Here is a 20,676-nt window from a genome sequence, read left to right as displayed (position 1 = left end):
ATGCCGCCAAAGGGAAAGTGTATTATGTCTGGTCTGCTTATCGACGTTCATATCAGACACCTCGGCTCAATTATGATTGGCTGAAATGGATTGTATGGTCCAGTCTACAATCCATGTCTCACCGCCCTGGCAGAATTTCTTCCATTCACGCCTCTGCATGAGTGTCGTCTTCCCTATACTTCGCGACTCATCCCAATACAGTTGAAAGAAATCTCTTTCAGGCTAAGAATCATGTCGGCCGATTCAGCTACATTACAGGATCTCGACCTCGAGGACGAGCAGTATGACTCAGCCGATGACGAAGACTTCCAGGTAGACGCGGCCCAAGACGACGACGCCCTCACTGGTTCCGATAGCGACGACGAGGCCATCGAGCCCGCAACAAAAAAGCGCAAGGCGGGAAACCAAGCGCCGGAGCAGGAAGACCCCAGTCTCGACTCGGGCGACGAAGCGACGATTCAAAAGGCCAAGGCAAAGAAGGCCAAGAAGCAGAAGGGAAAGGACGAAGATGGGGACGATGAGGATGATGTTGATGTTGATTTTGACGACGAGGAGGGTGGCCCTGGCGGCTTCGTTCGGACACGGGCTATGAAGATGCGAACGTGCGTTCCTCTTTCTCTTCTGTTCGTTGTTGCGTCCGCTTAGTACTGACTTTGCCGTTGTATAGCCAGGAAGAGCGGAAACCTCTCGCGAGGATCGATGGAGCAACTGTCGACGTGGATGCGCTGTGGGAGAAGATGAATGCTCCTGATATGACTTTGGGACAGCATTCTACGCAGGCTGAGAAAAAGAACGATACTCCGGTCGAGGGGGACAAAGGCACGGAGATGCGTGATGGTGAAACCCCCGTCATTGAGGAAAAGCGGCAAGCAAGTCAATACTCGGAGGAGATGGTGAAGATCAAGCGTACCTACAAATTCGCAGGTGAATGGATTACGGAAGAAAAGATCGTCCCCAAAGATTCAGCGGAGGCCAAGCTTTATATGGCCAACGAAAACGACGTCGAAACAGTCACCGCCGCCGAGAACGCGACGGATATCAAAAACACCACCAAAATTCGCAGGCCCCTTCGAAAGGTCTCTCGCTTCGACCCAAACCCATCCGGATTCATCAAGAAAAGCTGGGATAAGCAGTCTGTCCCACAAAAAACAGGGGAAGAGAATGCTCGTGGTCCCAAGATCAACACTGTCGAGAAGTCGCGCTTGGACTGGGCCGCGTACGTCGATCAAGCCGGCATCAAGGACGAGCTCAGAACCCACAGCAAGGCCAAGGAAGGTTTCCTTGGTCGCATGGATTTCTTGGATCGCGTTGGTGCCAAGGAAGAGGAAGAGAGAAGAAACATACGTTTGAAGGGGTTGTAAAGGGCTTGTCAACCCTCGTTTTGTCGCTTTTGCGCGCACAGATCGGTACAGATGGAATTTCTTTGCTATATCCGACATATACATTCCGATCTGTTTACTGGCCCATTTAACCTGCGTTGCCCTCTCCAGCTTTGAGCGGAGATCGGTATACATGAGAAGTTCCGCAAGATTGGACCATGGTTACCAAAAACCCTCGGTGCTCAAGTTGGTGATACGCTCGCTGACTATCAGCTCTAAGGGAATCCGTACGTGCGACGTCTGCTGTTGTTGAGCAGCAGTAGTCAACTCAGACCAGTGAAGACGCACGTATTACACATGCAGTCACCCTACATATATAGGGACGTCCGATTCATTCCGGACGACCATCGTTTGGTCGAAATTATACAAGCTCCAGAGAGCAGCTGTATCGTGCTGACGGCCTTCAGGTTTCCGCATCGCTTCAAGTACAAGTTATCATTTGTACGGCGCGAGGGCACACACACTGTAGTTAAACTATCGCAAGGACTTTGTGACATGTACACATAGCTCCACCTACACCAAAATATCCTAATAATATGTACATACATCATTGCAAAACCTAACGCACCATAGACATACAATACTCGTAGAACATACAGCTCCCATCTTCATCACCCTTTATACTGAACATTCTCAGTTGAAGCGAACAGACTGGCTAGCCTTGTCACTACGAAATTTCCAGGCTGAAGCAGTGGAGTTCTCGCTCTTCTTGGGCAGGTACTTAATACCTGAGGTGGAACATCCAGGAGACGTAACTGGCATCGAATTAGCTCACTTGACAACATACAATAACGCATGGACTGGTGACACTTACGAGTGTCGATTGGCTGGTACTCGCCAGTGATCGCATTGCCCTTGATGTTATAGAAATACCAAATCTCGTTCAGTGCACCGTCCTCGCAGCTGATGTAGGGCTTCTTGCCGTCATGGATCGCGGCAAGAGCGGATTCGATCTCACTCCGTTTGTAAGTCTTGGAGGAATCGGGGACGATACCGGCTTTGGCGAGAGCCTGGGGTTATTAGATGTGGCTTCTCAAGGGTGAACGGAAGAAACAGACAAGAAATAATTAAAATGAGGCTATAAGAGATGGGATAAATGAAAGAGAGAGATATGACAAACCTTGTAGCTATCCAGACCCTTGAAAAGGTCTACAGTCTTCTGCAAATAATCACCCACTTCCTTCTGCGGGGAGTAATCCTTGTAACAGCTCGGTTCAATCGTGTTGATGCAGGTACCTTTCCGTTACACAAAGTTAGCAACCCACGAGCCTTATAGTGGCGCTTAAAGGCCTGTAGTGTAACTGATGCTTACCGTGCTTGTTCCACTCGTGCTCCCAGAATTCTTCATCGTCGCCCTCATAGTTGGGCCAGTATTTCTTCATGTAGGACAGAAGTTCGGTCCGGCCCTGCTCCTGAAGAATGGCAGTGATGTTCGAGTACTCGCGCGACTTGTCGCAGAATTGCCCGTAGCTGCCATCGCAATTATCAGGCCTAGACATTGTCAGTTCTATCCGCTGTGTTTTGAGTATTTCCGCACCCACCAAAGTCCGTGGATGGTCCAGGAATCGGAGGGACCACTTGGGGGATTTGTGTCCCAAAATTGTGTCTGCAGGAGGGCGCCTCCTGGGGAGTTGAAGCAGCAGGAGTCGGCTACTGCGGTCGAGTTCTGACAGCTGAAGGGAATATCCTTCGGGCAGGACGGGAACTCAAACACTGCGCCCGCTGCTAATTGCATAGCACCAAGGGCAAGCATGCCCATGGAGGGGAGAGATGGTGTGGAAGGCATCGTCGAGGAAAATGATCCGATAGAAGCCTACTGGGAGAGGATGGTGAGAGATGGCCTGGGAGAGGCAGGCATTGCGCCTATTTATTTAGTCGGAGCCCCATATGGTCTACAAAGACCAAGAAAACAAGCGTGTTTATTGACTAGCAAGGAATCACTTCGCTTCGATCCACTGACTGTTGATAGCGGCACATGTTATGATAAGCGGCTTCTGATTTGAGGGGAGATAGAATCGACTGGCTGATGGGAAAAAGCAACGAGGATCGGACAAGACCGTCAAGACCCGCTAATCTCCTGATTCCGTTAGCCACTAAGTGCCGACCACTGAGAGCTTGCAGCCAATTGCAGAACGTCTCGGTGGTCTGGAGTAACGGCCCAAAATGCTCCGTCGGGGCGCCTTCGGTCCAAAGCAAAAGGAGTGGACAGAAAAATCAGGGCAATGTCGATCGCGGGCGACTGCTTGAGCACCATGTATCAGAACGTTGCATCGGCCAACTGCACAATTTGTGCTCTCATTCTGCTTCGCCAGAGCTTGTGAGTATTATCTCCCTGTACATCTCTTGTTAATTAAACCGCCAAGTCCACGTGTCTGTCGAATTGATGTGAAGGGCTGAATAAAACATCGGCCCGTTCTTTAGCTTCAGTCGAAAAGCGAGCTAAAATGGAACGGCGGGGAGAAGAAAAGACCAAGAAATAGTTTCATAAGATTATAATTCATTAGTGGTAATTTGTGCGACGATGCGCCCGTCAGGCAGAATTGCCATTGGACTGCGAAGACAACGAGTGATGCAGAACCCAGCAATCACAATAACAGAACTCGTGTTTTTCGCGCTGGCGTGCAACTCCTTTGGCCATTGTTTCAATATATGACTTAGCGCAACAATATTATAAGCGAAGGCCAGAGCGTTCACCGGCTTTCGTAAGGGCCAGTTTGGTGAGTTCAAAATGCAATAATATGGCTGCAGCAAGAGAGAGGATCGGAGGTCGGAGGCTCTTGTAAATGTACAGAATCCTGCCCCCACGTTTGACAGTATAAGCGAATGTGCCAACCGAAGCAGTGGTCACCGAACGTCTTGGTAGTGGGAAGGCATCTCCATCTTCCGGAAGAGTGATAAGCAATCAACCGGTCAGTCCTTCGGTCGCTATAGATCTGAGGGGGAAACAACGGCTGTGACCTCACCAGGAAATCAACATTTCTATACCACGATCAGCGGAAACAGAATATGGGATTCAATTCCGAGTGCGACATTTTCAGCAACATCCAAGTCCCAGATTTCCGTCTGAGAATCTGAGGATTTGAATAAGCATCGACGCTGGTTTCAGCATAGAGTAATCAAGTCCCCAGAAGAACGAGCACCGTGTGTGCTTGGCATTCTGGCGATGAATGCATAAGCAAAAGGGAGATAAGCTCTTGCGATCAAGAAGTCATCGCCAGATCCCTTGACGAGAAATGTTTAACAGATATGATAAAGCCAGGTTGAAGAAGTTGGTGTGAGAGACCGAACGGCAGTAAACTTGGTGTCGCGTGAGCTTGCTCTGCTGGCCTGACAGCCTGAGGCTGCCTATCATAATTCCCAGCGCGCCCAAAACACATTTAGAAACACCAACCTATAATATCCCACTTCACACCAGCGATGTACTTGCAATCACGCCTCATCCGCGGGTAACCGCAAGAGGTTGGACGTGTGGATTCATTGAGTCATAAACACAGTCCGATACCGGAAATCCGTGGTGAGGTACTCCGTATAACTCTCGAGGGAGGATGATACAGGTCACAAAGTCGTGAGATCTAAACCCAAAAATTGGAGCCACTCTGCTAAAGAATATCGGCTACCGATCCCACCAGTGACAACACAGCAGTCCTTCGAGCCCAATTCGATACCCGCAATTGGTCGGCGTTCCGAGATTTCAATTCAGAATATCAAGCTGCCATGGCAAGCAGTAATCCACCATTTCGCATTACCCCGGCGCAGAGCGCAGAACATATAGAAGCAGCCAAAGCCCTTTTTACGTCGTACGCCGAATGGCTAGGCCTCGATCTTACCTTCCAAGATTTCGCCTCCGAGCTACAGTCTCTCCCTGGTCAATACGCTGCACCCCATGGGGAATTATTGCTAGCCTATAATGCCGGAGAGGGGATTCCTATCGGATGCGTGGCTGTCCGGCCTCTCAAGCAGAGGTCGGGCGAAAAACAAGGAGACGTTCAAAACCATAGAGGATACTGTGAGATGAAAAGGTTGTATGTCTCTCCCGAAGCACGGGGAACAGGACTGGGGAAAGCCTTGGTGAATTCCATCGTTGAGCGGGCGAAGGATCTCGGATATAAGGAGATGAGACTCGATACCCTTCCCTCAATGGTGGGCGCCATACAATTGTATAAGAGGGTGGGGTTCGTGGAAATAGCTCCTTATTATGAGACTCCCTTGGAGGAGACGCTCTTTCTCGGGTTGGATCTTACGCAGGATCTATAGACAAAAACTCGAATACCAGTCTCAATTGCTTCTCTGGATATCGTAAGGATCAATTGACGCGCTCTGGTACTAATAAAAGCCTATGGGTTAAGGTACTCCAAGCCGGGTGCTCAAACTCGGGATCTAATAATCTCTCGTCTTGGATGTCGTCTTTTTGAGTACGGGAGTACATCACACAACTACTTAGATAAATGAAATATCGAGCCAACACGGATAAAATATAGAGCAGTCGTGTTCTCAAACTCAAACCGTTGTGCTTAAGCTTTTGAAAATTCCAGCACTCATCGTAGTCTCCTGCACCATTCCAAGCAGTTGTTATTATAGTCTAAGGTACGATTCCAACACGTACCGTCTCTGTATGTTTGCCAAACAGCGTAGCAACTGTCGAGCCGAGCTTCAAGCAGACACCAGTATGGTCATAGATTATCTGTCTTTGGTAAAGCACATTGTGTGGGTGTAAGACTCCGCACAATCATAGAGCTACATAGCAATCTGATTGGTGACGTTCACGAGTATCAAGATATACGAGCTAGGATTCGTAAATGAATTGGAGTCGTAAGACAGTGAGGTTAAATGAAAGAATCTAGTTCTTCCTCGTTGGACCTGTGCTTGGTGTATAGACTATTCTGGGCGCTTGCATAAATAGGGGTTATGACTGAGGGACCATGTTTGTACCTGGATCATAGACTCCATACGCTGTTTCTCTACAGAGCAGAAGAATATGATCGTAAGAACGTAAGAGGGCACGAAGTAGAGGGCAGGGATAAGTGCTCAACATGTGCTCTCAACTGGGAAACACCCGCACCATTCCACTTGCGAATGGACAATCTCACCCAATCTGTGAAATCAAGGTCACGTTGACTACTTCGAAACACGGACAAGTTTGCTCAAAATGCAACCAAATCGCCCGTATCTCGGGTGAGGGTAAGGCGAATAACATGCTGAAGAAGAGGATCACCCTTCCATGCATATGATATCATATAATCAGAGTAGGAGCAAACCAGTTTATGCAGGCGTAGTGTAACCATCTCACCGGTATTCTCGTACTGGCTATTATTTGCTCATCAAACAGGGCGTCCAGAAATGATCTTTGCAGCATGTCAAGTAAGGACGGGATAAGGCGAACCATTAATTCTGTTCTAGCAGGATTCCGGTGCAGACAGGGGGGGCGTAATTCCTGAGTCGGTGAGGGAAATCACTTGGAATAGAATCACTCTCACCTGACCTTGGATGCAGGTTCGGTTCAACGGCTCACTCGAATCACGCCGGCGGTAAGCCGTTTAGTACCGTCAGTTGGTACCATTACTACAATGGGTTGGCGGTATAGTTCATGCAAGGCTGCACCCGCCTATGCTCAGCCGTTCTTTTTCTTGGGTCAGGATTGGACTTCGAAAGCCTCCGCCACATGATGAACTATCATCCGAAATGACTTCGGAATTGTAAGATTGGACGAAGAGAGCCAAGAGGTAGTATCCGAATGCCGCGCATTGTGACGGTGCTTAGGTGAACTCTGATTGCGAGTGTTGGGCGCATGCCATGAAGCTAAATATGTTGTGCAACTATCATCGAACTCAGTCATGGCTAACAATACCGGAGACTGGCCAATCAGTGGGGTAATCAACAAAAAGGCGCATCTCAAATGCAACCATGACATGGGGTTGAAGTTGGACGGGAGTACGCATCAACCATGGTTCATCAGTTCCTTGGAATCGGTACCTAGTGGAGTGATAGTTACATTCCACGCTCAGTATAGAATGTCCGTGCAGTGGTATATTTTAGTTCGAGGTGGTACAAGTTGTGGAAGCTAATGTACATCCTCATCGATCACTACCAACGGTGGTAGGTGGAAACTTTTTCCTTGGGTCCACCGAGCACATAATTCGTCCAATTCGCACGAGTCATGGAATGTAGTACCAAATGTCAGACAAATTACGACCCGAAGTATCTGGTACTTTGCCATCGGTGGCTGAAGATGTCTAGACCAAGTATCAGGTCCATCTCAACATATTCGCCAAGCTCGCCCGAGACTAGTTTGGGCCCCGCTTCCTCGCAGATCATCCCGCCGGTGAGACCGGAGATGATGGGGTACCAACCCTGATTTTGGTATGGATAGCCACTAACTTGTGGAGCAAACCAAATAGACGCGCTCAGGCAGGTGAGACAGAAGTTGTTATTATACCAGAAAGAAAACAAGAAAGAAAGCGTGTCTAGTGACACATAGTACAATCCTAAGTGGGGTTAGATAGGTAAGAAAAACAAAAATAAGATAAAATCGAAAAAAGTAAAAAGTACAGAGAGAAAAGAAGATAAGGAGAGCATGAGATCGTCAGCGTGCATCCGCCATAATCCGGACGATATACTGAATTCCAATCAGGTGGTAGGTACGAGGGGTGGGTTCTAGGTAGTAAGTACTAAGGTGTGGAAAGGTGGTACGCGCTGGAGGTCCGCGTCAATCATAACTACTACTAGACTTGTAAGCTTCATGCGTCTCACAATGACTGAACACAACCCATTTAGAAATGAGTGCTGCCCCAGTGCCATACCGTCGATGATACGCGCCAAGACAAGTAAGAAAGAAGAAAAGGAGGCAGAAAATAGGCAAGAGAGAAAAAGAAATAGCAAAAGAAAATCGTTTCATTATGGAAAGATCGACTACTAGTCGTGTACTGTACTTACAGATAGGCCATCAACGACTCAACAGGCCACACGCGTTGGCGGAAAAAGAAGGTGGACAAGACCATCGATCATACGCTATGGCATGTGGGGACTATTGTCCATTAAGCTCAAGAGAAATCCTGGTTTCTGGAATCCTTAGTCGAATGCCATAATTCCGACGTTGGCAAATAACAGTCACCTAGTGGTGGTTAGTCAGTTCAGCCAGCGAGGTCTAGTCCATGACTGTCAATACCCGGGAGTGGGTGGGCTGTGAATGATGATCCTTGCCCACTGGTCCAATGTCGAGGCCCTTTTGAAGCATTGTCAACAAATTTCCTGGGTTTCATGGTTCCGCCAATAGGGACAATGCCATTGGTCTGGAATGTGGGCTAGTGCAAATAGCAACAATCAGTGGGGCCGGATCGGCAGCGGTTGGACCTAACCTATGCATGTATGTACCTACTTTAGTACCACTGGTTAGAGCCATACTTACATACTGTACATACATACATACGTGACGTAGGCAACATCCCTCCTGGTACGCACTAGTGTCATCGAACCAGATCAGATCACTCAGCCCCATGTCGATATCCGTAGTAGGTCCAGGACCCTAGAACCTTTTTTTTTTTTTTTCCAAACTCTGAATACCCATGGGTTCCAGGCCGGGGAGCCAAAGATCCCCTCCCCCAAACCCCCACAACACGCGATAGGGAGAGCCTGGTGGGCTTGTGGAGGTTCTCCCATGGGGTCCTAGTACGTACTATTCTATCATCCGCTTCCATGAAACGATCGACAGCCATTTAACTTTGCATTGATGATAGCACGCTAAGCCACAGGTGAGCCGCAAAAGCTGATGCATCAGAAAGCCGAGAGGGGCCACAATACGAGGCGAAGAGCCACTGAGCGGAAGTCATAATCAATTTTTCATTTCTTTTCTTGGATTTCAATTCATGTTTAGTCTCTAGTAATAGATTATTTCATGTAGTGTTCAGCAGACAATGGACCAATCAGATCAATAAACTCGACATGGCCACACCTCAGCATACAGTAACCCCTTTTTTGTTGGTTCCTCCCAATGATGTCGTATTATTCGGATTTGGATTGAAAGCATCTCCAAGAACAAAGGAAATAAAGAAAAAAGAAAACATAATTGAAAAGACAAAGGAAAATATGCAACGTCCAACTAAAAGGGTAAAATGTAAAAAGGAAAGCACAGAAGATAAAATCACAATCGGATATAATCAGAGCTGTTTTACAGAAACGCCGCGAAGCGCCGACGGAGGCCTCCAAGGCCCCATGCGTCAGTAGCCATCTAAAGACAGGAGAATTAGGGTGTCAAAGGGTATCATATAGGGATCCACCCGTAATATCCTTTCTCACTGAGAAATTTTAATCGTCTAACCCATCAACACTGTATTCGCGGCTATTCGGCATAGGATCGTCTAGCGTTGAGCCGCGAATTGGGAGTCCATCCGGTGTGAGTTGTCCGCGGAAGTCCGGGTCGTAGTCTGGGCTGCTCTCGTCCAGTGTGGCGACATATCGGTTGCGACCACCCCGCTTGCTATGTGTTTTCGTATAATGGGCATTCAAGTTGTCACTGCGGGAGAAGGCACGCTCGCAGCCTGGTACCCAGCAGACATGGGGCTTCTCTTTTGAGTGGCTCTTCATATGTCTCTTCAAATGCTCTTGCCTCTTAAAGCGACCTTTGCAGCCTGGTTCCTTGCACTTGAACTGGACCTGTTTGATAATAGAGGGCAAGTTCTCCAAAGACATATTTTGGCGAGAGGATTGCTTCCTGATCATCTTTCTTGAAGGTTGACGCTGGAGGCGGTTAAGGCCGTCACGGAATGGTGGGGACTGCTGGAAGTCCTCCAGATAGTCTGCCGCACCACCGGACAAGCGGCTGATGGGCGTGTCGGGGCCAGACGCGGTGCCGATAGAGCATGAACGAAGTGGCGTTGTAGGGCTGTGCGTCTTGAATGTCTGGATAGACGTAGGGAACTCAGAATAGGACGGGGGTGGGGTTACCGGGCCGACCTGAGATGGGGCAATGGTCTGAGGCGCAATTGACTCGGTGGCCTGAGGGATCCACGGCATCATGTTCCCCATAGACATGGATTGGGGCACCCTCTCAGCATGGTGGAAGATAGATCGTGATAGGCAAGGATTTGTGGCGGCCTCTGGCAGATACGCGGCATGTGGCCGATAGTTACTGCGAACCATAGGAGGGCATTGGGGCAAGGTGTGGGGGTATGGGAGGCTGTGTGTTCCAGTCTCATAGGTCTTGGGCCCATCCGAAGGAAGCCAAAAGTGCTCCACGTTGTCATCATAAGCGGACAGAAAGTCGGGCATAGGCATGCGTTCCTGTGCTTCCATGGCACCGTAAGACATACCCATATTCTCATTTGAGGTCATCCCCGCTAGACGGAAAGCACTCCGCATTGGCGTAGCTCCAGTATGTCGCTCGTAGGCATGTCCTGGGTATGACCCGGCGTCTTGCCACCCAGGTGAGGCCAGTGAGCCTTGGCTATAGATGCTAGTCGGGGTTGGCGTAGGGGAATCCATGGGCGAGAAGCTAGAAGTCATCGAGGGACACTCGTTGGAACCCAAGGAGTGGCAGTCGACTTCAACCGTGAGATTGTTTTGAGTTCTCATGTCTTCACTGTGTCGAGGTTCACAGTCTTTCCGTTGTATGTCAATGTTTGTGCCTATTCAAGCACTGTTTAGTATGGATAGGCTGGATATGCCGGGTGTTGTGCAAGTGTCGAAACGGTATCAAGCGAATGAATGTAACACAGTATGTATGGTATGACACAATATTACAGTATAGAGAATGTGTAATGAGGTGGTACAATGAGGGAAAGTACAAGAGACAGAGAGATAGACAGTATGTGAGATAGTTTCACAATGAAGGACGATGTTGCCGAAGACACTTAGAAAGAATGAAGGAAAGTCGGCATGGGAGATTAGAGAGTGTGTAAGGAAGGAAGGATGAAAGAGAGAAAGATGAATGTGAGGTTGAGGTTGGGGAATGGAGGAGGGCAGGCGAGGTGAAATAAACAAATCGCTAGGGCATCTGAACCGGAAGGGTAGAAGGACCGATCGCACTTACAAGTCGAGGCCATTGCTATTCTCGGAGAAGAGAGGGCAAAATCAAGACAAGAGTCGAAAAAAGAGTTCGAGGCGCGTCGCGTGCCTGAGAGACCGAAGCAAGGCCAGGAATGTAGACTATAGAGTTCCTCGAGTAACCGGGAACAAATGGTTGAACAGATATCCTAACTGGGAGAGGAGTAGGAGGGTGGCCGGTTTGCGAATCGACCGTTTCCTAGGAGCGCGAATGTCTCTGGATAAAGGACCGCGATATCGAGGATTGGCGTCGAGCAACGATCCTGAGTCGCGACAAGACTTATTCCTGTGTTCTAAATCGTGGATGGGCCGGTTGAAAGGGTCTCAGTTGTATAGTTATAAGGAAAAGCAGGGAGAAAAGGACCAGCAAGGGACGACGGATGGGAAATTGAAGATGCAAGTGAGGACGAAATGTCTTAGAGTTATTAATGTAGATGAGAGCAGGACGGTCGTATTTAAGATTAGAGATTAAAGATTCTGACTCTGGTCTTTTAAGATTGTTAATGAGTTGTTGAAATAGTGGGATGGAGAAAGATGAAGAATGACTCTTGGGGGGGAGTCAATGGCCATATTATAGGTTTACTCTTTTTGGGAGAAACGACAGTGGTAAAGCATAGTAAAGCATAGCATAGCAAGCATAGCGAGGCCCGCAAAGGGAAAATAAAAAATAAAATAAAATAATAAAATAAAATAATAACACTAATAAAAAAATAGATAAAATAAAATACTAGTAGCAAGAAAAAAAAATTAAAAAAAAAAAAAAAAAGCAAGAAAATCCGAAATCGAAAATAGACTCATGTTCCTGGTGCCCTACGACAGTAACTTTACTTTCCAACGAACTCCTCTCTCCTCCTCCCGCCTTATGGAGCCCCCTCCTCACATGCCTGATTTATTATTATTATATTTTATTTTATCCTTTATTAATTTATTCAATTTATCCTCCCTTGAACAAGGACTAATAAATAAAAAAAGAATTCGCTCTAACTGGGACTGTCTTATTTGGAGAAAATCAAAAAGCCTACTTTTATTCTCCTAAGTTCATCGTCACTGAACCCTCCTTCAACGGACCCCGGTGGACCCTTTGTGAAACGCAGGTATGGTTACTAAAGATGGACTTCCATTGAATTACTTGGTGGATCAATCCCCGACCAATCTAGTTTGGTTCCCCATCCATCGTCACGATCACCTTAGGAAAAATAAGAACAGAGAAAAAGAAAAAAGAAGAGAGCTAATAGGAGGAGGGGGTGGGTTGCGAAATTCGAACGCGAGTGCATGAAACGAATGGGTGTGAGGCAAATCCCCCATATTGGAATGCTCCAACTCCAGAGTCTATTTGATCCGCAGCCACCGTAGGGGCCTGCCATGGAACAATAATGGTCATAGTAAAACCAAATATTACTGAATTCGATACATACGTGCATACATCAGCAAAACTCAACCTTAACGTTGGGGATCATCAGGTCTATCGCAAGTCACCCAGATCCTCGGGAATCTCCCCCGGTGTCTACTTCGTTGGTAAGCGCTAAGACACTCCGTTGCACTGGGCTAACTCGCCTGGGTCGTAGTGCAGGTTTTAGTGTCCTCTAACACAGTACTATGATTATCCTTATCCACCCGCTAAAGCTATTTAGACTCACCCCCATGGATAAGGTATGGAATCCTAAACTGTAACCTGTAAGACACTGGCGAAACCCCTCTTAGGAAATTCACATCGGCCAGGTTCGGCACTCTTGTCTAAGAAAAGTCGAACAGGATTCGGTATCCTCCGTGCCCACGATCGTCCAGCCGCAGGGACGCTGAATGATGATCAGCGCCACCGGGAAATCTCCATGTGGAGAAGGGGTTCAACCTCAACCTTGAAACATTATTGATGATACGTACATATTCGTAAGGGGACGACTAATAGATCACGATAAATCCACGGTAGGGTTTAAAACAAGCTTGAAAACGGAAAGATTAAAAAAAAAGTTTGATGGTAATGATACTGATAAAAAGGAATGGTATAAACGCAAAATGAGAATTAAAAAACTCGGGACAATTGAAGACAATGGTAGACGGAGGGTCCCACTAGCCTGCGAAAGTGAGGTCATTTCCATCCTCATGATCTTCATCCTCTTGCTGCTGGCATATTTGGCGCACGGTTCCAGGTACGCGACGTGCATATTATGGTACGCAAGACTGCTAGTAGAAATATGGACGGCTTGGAGCTTGGACGCCACCGCCCACCCCAACGTTAAGCAATTATTATCGATTGTGTTCGGGTTTAAACGCCACTATCTAGACCACTGTGGTTGGGTAACCCTCGAAAATTCAAAAGGAAAGAACGAGCGGGGTGGGGTAAGGTAGGGCATAGAATATAATTAAGAAAATAGAATAAAATAAAGGGTGGTAATAATTATGAAAACAAATAAGATTCAAAATGTAAAAGAACCAGTTTTTCTAAGGCTAGACCCTGATACTACTAGTAATTTGGAGTGACTACCCCGTACTTACTACGAATTAGTATGGGAAGAACGTTCAGGCGGTTAAGAATGGTTCTACCAGTTCAATATCGTCTACCAAATCCCGTAAAGTCTAACCAAAGAGGCAATGCATAAATACGACTTAATGCTTAATTACTTGTTTTGTCCGTGGATAGGCGAAGGTGGATTTACGGTTTAATTTGAATTAAAATCAAACCCGATCCCAGTGGGCAACTTAGTGATCCTCTCTCGCCTAAAATGAATACCATCATTAAGGAACAATTTCTTCGGCCGAAAGTGATTCAGTCGAAGCGAAGAGTAGAGATTGGGATGAATGTGGTTCCCTTCGGGTAACCCCACCCCGGGGTATATCGATCCATGATTTGATTCCATGGTTAGGGTCCAATAGATCGATATGGCAAAGTCAACCGTGATCTACAATGCGTGTTAGACCGCAGGTACTAGCTAGCCTTCCGAATGCGCGCTCGGGAGCCATCGAGGAAAATGAATTGACAGTCAGTAAGATTGTCGGGTCATGAGTGAAACAGAGAAAGAAGCTGCTGAGGAGAATCTTGGTAAAAGTCAGTTAGTTGATAGTCGGTCTGACTCAAAGTGTAATAAGTCCGGGGACAGACTTTCCAAATCATGGGACTCCATCTTGATCTCCTCTGAGACTTTGGTACCGTGAAGAGTGGACTGGAGCCTAGTACTTTGTAGTCTACTCCGTACATGATAATAGTATTATTATTCAAGTGGGACCGTCGATACCCGTCCCCATTCTTGCCAGGAGGACCCGCTATACACACTAACGAGACTTTTGATGTTAAGCTGACGATCAGTTGGCCGGACGCACATCATCCGCCAAGACTCAGCTAACAATGGATTTGGACCAGTCGAAGACCGAGGCATTGCTTGGTTTCTGCAGGTCTGAGATTCATTCCTTCCGTTTTGATGATTCCCATTTTCTTTTGACTTTCTCTTTTTATTTTATTTTATTTTTTTAATTCTCGTTGTTCTCCCCGAGTCCCCGATTGGGGCCAACCAGCCGCACCTATCCCAAGCCCTCCCCCCCCCCCCCCCCTTGAGAGAGAGGTAACGTATGTCAGATGTCTCCTCTCAATCAGAAGCCCAGCCTACCACCGCCACTCCCACTGGAATGTGGGGATCTGAGTCTTCCTGATGGTGATAGGATCGAGGCGGTCTTTTACACTCTCCCGCTGCGTCATGAACTTCGTGGGTGGGATTCCAGCCTCGTTCCAACTTCCAAGAAAGCCCTGATTTCCTGCACTAGTGAATGGTTGCTCTTATCACACCCGATGATCAGTTCTCCCAACGGCTGCATCATTGCTGTAGACTTGGGCGATGCATAGCCAAGTGGACTGCTACTCACCAAGCCATTCGACCGCCTTTCCTAAAGTCAAGTTTTTGATCTGTCACGCGTCAGTTGGCGCTCGATTCAAAGGATGAGGGGCTCTAATCGTCACGCGAGAATGAGGTCTCATAGTCGACCAGTCAACTGCCTGAGCACGTCGCTGAATTTCCTGTATTCGAAGGCGATGAGACCAGATCGTACACGAACACAGTAATCAACCGGCCACTGGTGAGTTGCGCGAGTTTTTTCCGAGCATCGTGGGCATTTCCTCATGATCTCACCGGTTTACGTAGCAACATATTTTGTGTAGTTATCCAGACACCACAGAACTGTAGCCAAGTTATTGATTTCAGCTTACTTTGCAAGATAACTTAGAGATCTCTCTTATCGTGTCGCTGGCTATTACGTAGACAGACTGTTGTCTTCCTACTTCGCTCCATTGGATCTTGTTGACAAGGTATGCAACAGCAAGTACCGATCGACAGACGCCATGTCACGTTCAGAGCCAAAAGGATCTTCGACACTCGAGTCGAATATGCATGGAACGAACAGGCCGTCTTAGCAATGCAGCTACAAACAAGGGCGGTGTGTACACACCCTGTCACAATCCTTGTTGATTTCTATCTGTTTATTCAAAGATTAATTTATTTAATTTTCTCTTTTAACGCTTCTTCATCCTTCCAGAAGTGAACATTGGATTATGCGGGGATGGTACGTTGGTGCCTAACGGTGTGAATGGACAATTGCAATAGATTTATTTGAGTTATTTGAGAGCTCTCGCGTGGACATCGCCAGTTTACTAGTACTAATAATAAAAAAGATGACGGGTCAGGCCCTTTTTGACAGTACCCCTTAAGGCATAAGAGTTAGTTCGACAGCTCCCAGAGTTCGGAGATTGGCGGTAGGCGTTCCACTTGGTCGCTCATCGGTTGTGCTAAAAAGGGTCACTACATCCCCACCAGGGAGTGCCTGAGGTATATGTCTCGTCGATCGCCTTCAAGTTTAGCAGATCTGCGCTCCAGACTACTTAATGTGTGGGAACCAATAAGCCGACGGGACCCGTCAGCAACCACGATTGGCGAGGATCGTACGTCCGTGCTTCTGGATATATCGATTGGACTCTCCAGAGTGGACAGGTACTCCTGATTCCAACCACTGTAGAATAAGTGGATATGAAGCACTTCGAGGTCTAGAATCATGATGATCTTTACAAGATTGTTACTAGTAGTAGTAGGAGGAGGTATAACTAACTAGTACTAGATGAAAATAGTGAATAGTTGCTTGCTGAGCCACCGTCCACCGCCACAAAGGCCCGTCTGAGCCACAAGTTGATCTGTCAAACCCCGAGAGTCTTCCAGAACGGTAAATCCTCGGTGGCTTCATGCAAGAATCCCAGAATGTCTTTGTCTATCGATTCCATTCGTCCACTCTTCCTTCATAGGGCGTGGATTCTCCAAGTGTCAAAGATGAATAGTGAGTCGCTGATCGTTGCATCCATTCCGGTCAAACAAAACTTTCACGATTCAGACATACTGCTTGACTAAACTCAACCACCCTTGAGACTCTTTCTCTCTTCGTATCGATTGCTCGGGCCCCGAAAGTGGCTCTGAAGTTATTGATTCACTATTCCTTCTAGACGCAAGAGTGTTCGAGTGGGCTGAAGCTTGTGCGGTAACTCTAACCCCCGTATACTACGCTTTCTGTCCAGGTACATACTTCCTGTTCTCGGGCTTCGACCAAACCCCGCGTCTTGGAATCTTGATTCTATTGAGTCCACCGATTCGGGCTTCCATTCACCCTGAATATCGCTACCCTCGACGGTCGATATTGTGTGATCAGGACAGTTCGTTCCAATTTTTATTTTTTTTATTTTTATTTTAGTTTTCCCTTCTTCCTTTATTGCACTCTTTCTCTTTCCCTGTCTAATCTTCAGTGACGTAGTTCCGGTTTTTGTGAGCTCCACTAACAACCGACGATAGCTAACCAAATCCTAATGTCTAAGGATTCTTACACAATACACAAAGCTACGAGATAGAAAGCTGACAAATTTGTATTTTTGAACTCTGGATGCGCCTACAGCAAAAGTACGCTGCTGCTCATTCGTCGAAAGAACCAGGATCTCTTTTCCTCGCCCTCGTATCTTGACCCCTGCAGCACGGGCCTGTATGCCGCAAGGAGTCAACCGGACAATTGGGGCATCCCCAGGTCCTCCTTAGTGTTCCTGCGGTGGGATATTCGTTTTTACCCCACTGATGATGCTGCCAAGGCCGTTGGTGAATCACTTTCTGCTTAGTCTGGGTTGCATCAATATATTGGATCTGGAGGGGATCAGCCTCATTCCATGCACCCCTTCTTAAGGTATAAACCCGGACCCTCCGTGCATCCAAAACACATCGAGATCCCTATTACGGACTGCTCCACCAATTTCCAACGGTTATTACGCAAATTGGATGTCCACGACCCAGCCCCTGTTCGGATCTAGACTGTTACTCCTAGATCTCATTCTCCATGCATGGTAATCTTCAAGGCAACGTCATGATCGTGAAACCAAATTCTCCATCTTACAGTTCCTCTGTGCGTGTACAAAAGTCTTACAAAATTACGGTAATCCCAGCAAGGTTCCTGATGTACGCCACAATTGGAGTATGCGCCCCATACTTTCCGTGCTCATGCACTGAAACAGTCGATCTTTCCTTGTCATGGAAGGTGAAGCAAGTGCAAATGATGACTATTCTGCTCAGTTCCAGGTACCAACACGTTGTTGGTGCTCTAATGACCTTCCAGTTCCAAATCACTCAAGCTGAGTCTCTAAAGATGAGTTGTTTTGTCGAGATAGAACTGAAGCTTCATGGTGCTTACTGGGCCCCATAGCGCCTCCACCTGAGCTTGGACTTGATCTGCATTGGCAGCGGAGTATACTAGTAGCGGCAGTACTATTTGGGGACGGTATCGTCAGTGCGGCCTCATGGACCACATCTCTAGTTCGATCGCAGCGCATCATATATTTCCGAAACATTCTCCCTTGATGCCATCTTGGGCCAGGTGCTAACTTCATTAGGCCAAGTGGTGCTTGGACCTATTCTGCAACAGAGATTCAATAAGTCTGGATCTTCACGATTAACTCGGTTTACCACTTCAGGAAATGTGCAGGCTACTGTGGGATGAACGATTACAAATATTTGTGCAAAAGGCCTACACATTCTTCATTGGTCGCCAAGTGAGGCGGGCAATGTGTCTACTGTAATATGAGCCTTTCGCGGTATGCTAATTCATGTCAAATTGATCCATTGGTGGTTATTGCTGCAGGTACGTTGACGATGGTGAATCTCCGAAGACCCGGGGAATTTCCCAGCCTGAATAATATCGGTGAGAAAGTTTCCAATATATCTCCCCTCGCATTTCCCTTTATTTCTGTCTCGACAAGATTAGACATCAAGCACTCCCTGATTGGCGATTTCTTGACGAGCCAGAGAGGGAGGGGACCCCATAATTAATTCGAAGCAGGATCTACGCCGGGATGGAAGATCCTCCCTTGTCTCACTTACCGTGCATTGCCCCGTGCTTCACCCTATGCTTGTCTCGTCGACGCTTATGCAGGGAAACGTCTATAGTAATCGATTGCTGGGCTTTCCTTGTTCACGCACAGGTAGAGTAGCCAGAAAGGGAAGATCTGATGCAGGCGGCCCATCCTCTTATTGAAACCCCCTTGCGTCCACACCTTTTTCTTCCTTATCGCGTCTCCAGTAAGAACGGATCAGGCCAGCTATCTTGCCACCATCACACCATCGATCAATAACAATGGTTTGAGTTGCATTGCATTGCATTGGTGTTGTGTCTCGTTCCCGGTTCTGGCCTCTGTGTGGGAAACCAACCCCAGCCTAGCAAGAATCATCACCACTCGTGCACCAAGACCGCCCATCCGACCCAACGTATGTGGGGGATCGGGTATCTTAGGGTACCTGGCTGTCCTTGCGCAACGTTTATCAGGTGCTTTCCTCATTCTCCACCCCGTCACTTTATTGATCCATCTACCCAGGCGGGGCTCGCAAACTATTGGCTACTAACCAGGATATACACAGAAATATCCAGCAGATCCATTAAGCATTAGGTAAGAAACCTTCACACTAAGCACCTGACAGTCCTCTTCTTCGGGTCCATGCTTTTGGAGTGCTATATTCAGACGGACTAGGTGCAGTGGCAGTGATCGCCCCAGCCCCAGACTTCCATAACAGAGGCGTGATCCGATAATACCACCACTGGGACCACATTGTGCCTTGATACGGACGAGTCTCGCAAAAGTGCATACCCGACCACCTTGACACAGACCGCTAAGGCCCCGAAGTGTCCCAGGGTCTACCCAACCCAGCCTAATTTCAATACAGGAAAGTTCCATAGTTGTCCTCTCTGGAATGTACATGTGCATAGATCATCCACACAACGAACCAAAACCAGTTTAACAGGTTCTTCCCCAGCCCATTCCTTCCAAATTTATCCATGCATACAGGATACATGAAGCCGTGCTACTCAGCCCATCCAATGAAGTGAGCCCCTGCCTCCCCGTAACCCAGATCGGGTTGAGCTTTTGAGTTCAGTGAGGAACCCTGAACTTTAACGGTTAGACCTTGTCTTTCCTTCTACAGTAACCTCCCGATATAAGCAAGGCTTTGACCAGACTCCCTAAATTGCTTACATCGAGATATTGCCTATGTCGAGACATTACTTATATCAAAACCACTATATAAATCCTTTTATAATATAGATTACTGAAAGTTCCCTGAGTGGAGGCTGCGCAATTTTGTATGGGAAACGATAGGAGACAGCCTGGTGGATTGCTTATATACAGGTTTTACTGTAGATTCTTTGGTATTATTCTGTGCATGCACACAACATATGGTTCGAGCCTGCTGCACGTAAGTATGCAGTGGAGATCACGTCGATCACGATCCGAGCCCTCAACCTTTCAGAACTCAATGCGTTTGAGTTCGGTGGCTCTTTCCCTTCTTGAGAGAGGTTGTATCTTAGGGTCGTAGTAGGTAATTATTGGGCTTGACGGTCTATTTCGGGCTAATCACGATCTGCAGCATAGCGTTACATACGACAGGACTATTGTTGTCGTCGTGAGGATTGTTTGTTGTTCTCGAGGCTATTCATCCAGCTGAATTGGCCATGACTCGATACGAGAGGTACCCCTCCTACTGGGGAAGTAGGCCTCTGAGGCATCGTATCTACGGGTTTCTGGTCTGTGTCTTGGGTGAGGTGAGGACTCGTAATTCGTAACCCAGCTGTCAATCAGATGTATGTGTGGTATATTCCCATGAAAGCATCCCTCCGTTATAATCCTGCTTAGCAACAACACCAAATACCACAGCTGCACCAATAGCCAAAGACATAAGACAAGAAGATATATGGAAGACGGCTAGAATAATTT

General features: G+C 47.4%; 8 protein-coding genes across 8 annotated transcripts; 4 read left to right on the top strand and 4 right to left on the bottom strand.

The window, feature by feature from the left end:
* Positions 1–231: 231 nt before the first annotated feature.
* F9C07_1070 (putative Swr1p complex component) lies at positions 232–1,361 on the top strand (the record flags this gene model as incomplete). Its single annotated transcript, XM_041284126.1, has 2 exons — positions 232–602; positions 668–1,361. The coding sequence occupies 2 exons, from the start codon at positions 232–234 to the stop codon at positions 1,359–1,361; spliced, it is 1,065 nt and encodes a 354-aa protein (XP_041140884.1).
* A 325-nt stretch (positions 1,362–1,686) lies between these two features.
* On the bottom strand, positions 1,687–3,285 carry F9C07_1069264 (ribonuclease T2-like protein). Its single transcript, XM_041288436.2, has 5 exons — positions 2,921–3,285; positions 2,692–2,870; positions 2,500–2,615; positions 2,194–2,389; positions 1,687–2,134 (listed from the first exon to the last, which is right to left on the bottom strand). The coding sequence occupies exons 1-5, from the start codon at positions 3,163–3,165 to the stop codon at positions 2,013–2,015; spliced, it is 858 nt and encodes a 285-aa protein (XP_041140885.1). The 5' UTR covers positions 3,166–3,285; the 3' UTR covers positions 1,687–2,012.
* Positions 3,286–3,601: 316 nt separating this feature from the next.
* F9C07_1068 (uncharacterized protein) lies at positions 3,602–4,454 on the top strand (the record flags this gene model as incomplete). The annotated part of the gene is made up of 2 exons (XM_071507472.1): positions 3,602–3,696; positions 4,346–4,454. The coding sequence occupies 2 exons, from the start codon at positions 3,602–3,604 to the stop codon at positions 4,452–4,454; spliced, it is 204 nt and encodes a 67-aa protein (XP_071365754.1).
* A 639-nt stretch (positions 4,455–5,093) lies between these two features.
* F9C07_1067 (putative GNAT family N-acetyltransferase) lies at positions 5,094–5,633 on the top strand (the record flags this gene model as incomplete). Its single annotated transcript, XM_041284138.1, has 1 exon — positions 5,094–5,633. One exon carries the CDS (start codon positions 5,094–5,096, stop codon positions 5,631–5,633), a length of 540 nt encoding a protein of 179 aa, XP_041140886.1.
* Positions 5,634–8,520: 2,887 nt separating this feature from the next.
* F9C07_1066 (uncharacterized protein) lies at positions 8,521–9,088 on the bottom strand (the record flags this gene model as incomplete). The annotated part of the gene is made up of 3 exons (XM_071507467.1): positions 8,521–8,624; positions 8,835–8,898; positions 8,981–9,088. 3 exons carry the CDS (start codon positions 9,086–9,088, stop codon positions 8,521–8,523), a joined length of 276 nt encoding a protein of 91 aa, XP_071365753.1.
* A 111-nt stretch (positions 9,089–9,199) lies between these two features.
* On the bottom strand, positions 9,200–12,073 carry brlA (regulatory protein brlA). The gene is made up of 2 exons (XM_041284134.2): positions 11,401–12,073; positions 9,200–10,996 (listed from the first exon to the last, which is right to left on the bottom strand). The coding sequence occupies exons 1-2, from the start codon at positions 11,411–11,413 to the stop codon at positions 9,678–9,680; spliced, it is 1,332 nt and encodes a 443-aa protein (XP_041140887.2). The 5' UTR covers positions 11,414–12,073; the 3' UTR covers positions 9,200–9,677.
* A 2,385-nt stretch (positions 12,074–14,458) lies between these two features.
* F9C07_1064 (uncharacterized protein) lies at positions 14,459–14,785 on the bottom strand (the record flags this gene model as incomplete). Its single annotated transcript, XM_071507461.1, has 2 exons — positions 14,459–14,579; positions 14,754–14,785. 2 exons carry the CDS (start codon positions 14,783–14,785, stop codon positions 14,459–14,461), a joined length of 153 nt encoding a protein of 50 aa, XP_071365752.1.
* A 3,708-nt stretch (positions 14,786–18,493) lies between these two features.
* Positions 18,494–20,253, top strand: F9C07_1063 (uncharacterized protein; the record flags this gene model as incomplete). The annotated part of the gene is made up of 2 exons (XM_071507458.1): positions 18,494–18,614; positions 20,171–20,253. The coding sequence occupies 2 exons, from the start codon at positions 18,494–18,496 to the stop codon at positions 20,251–20,253; spliced, it is 204 nt and encodes a 67-aa protein (XP_071365751.1).
* Between the last annotated feature and the right edge of the window lie 423 nt (positions 20,254–20,676).

Source organism: Aspergillus flavus, chromosome 1 (assembly GCF_009017415.1).
Source record: "Aspergillus flavus chromosome 1, complete sequence".
NCBI classification, from domain to species: Eukaryota; Fungi; Ascomycota; class Eurotiomycetes; order Eurotiales; family Aspergillaceae; genus Aspergillus; species Aspergillus flavus.
Note: the sequence above shows the minus strand (reverse complement) of the source record. Positions and strands in the feature narration are given on the sequence as shown.

What these genes read in the sequence shown, in the direction of transcription:
- F9C07_1069264 (XM_041288436.2), bottom strand. Translation starts at nt 3,165, where the DNA reads ATGCCTTCCACACCATCTCTCCCCTCCATGGGCATGCTTGCCCTTGGT. An exon ending in AGGGTCTGGATAGCTACAAG is followed by an intron (nt 2,390 to 2,499) that starts GTTTGTCATATC and finishes TAATAACCCCAG; the next exon opens with GCTCTCGCCAAAGCCGGTAT. An exon ending in GTACCAGCCAATCGACACTC is followed by an intron (nt 2,135 to 2,193) that starts GTAAGTGTCACC and finishes ATTCGATGCCAG; the next exon opens with TTACGTCTCCTGGATGTTCC.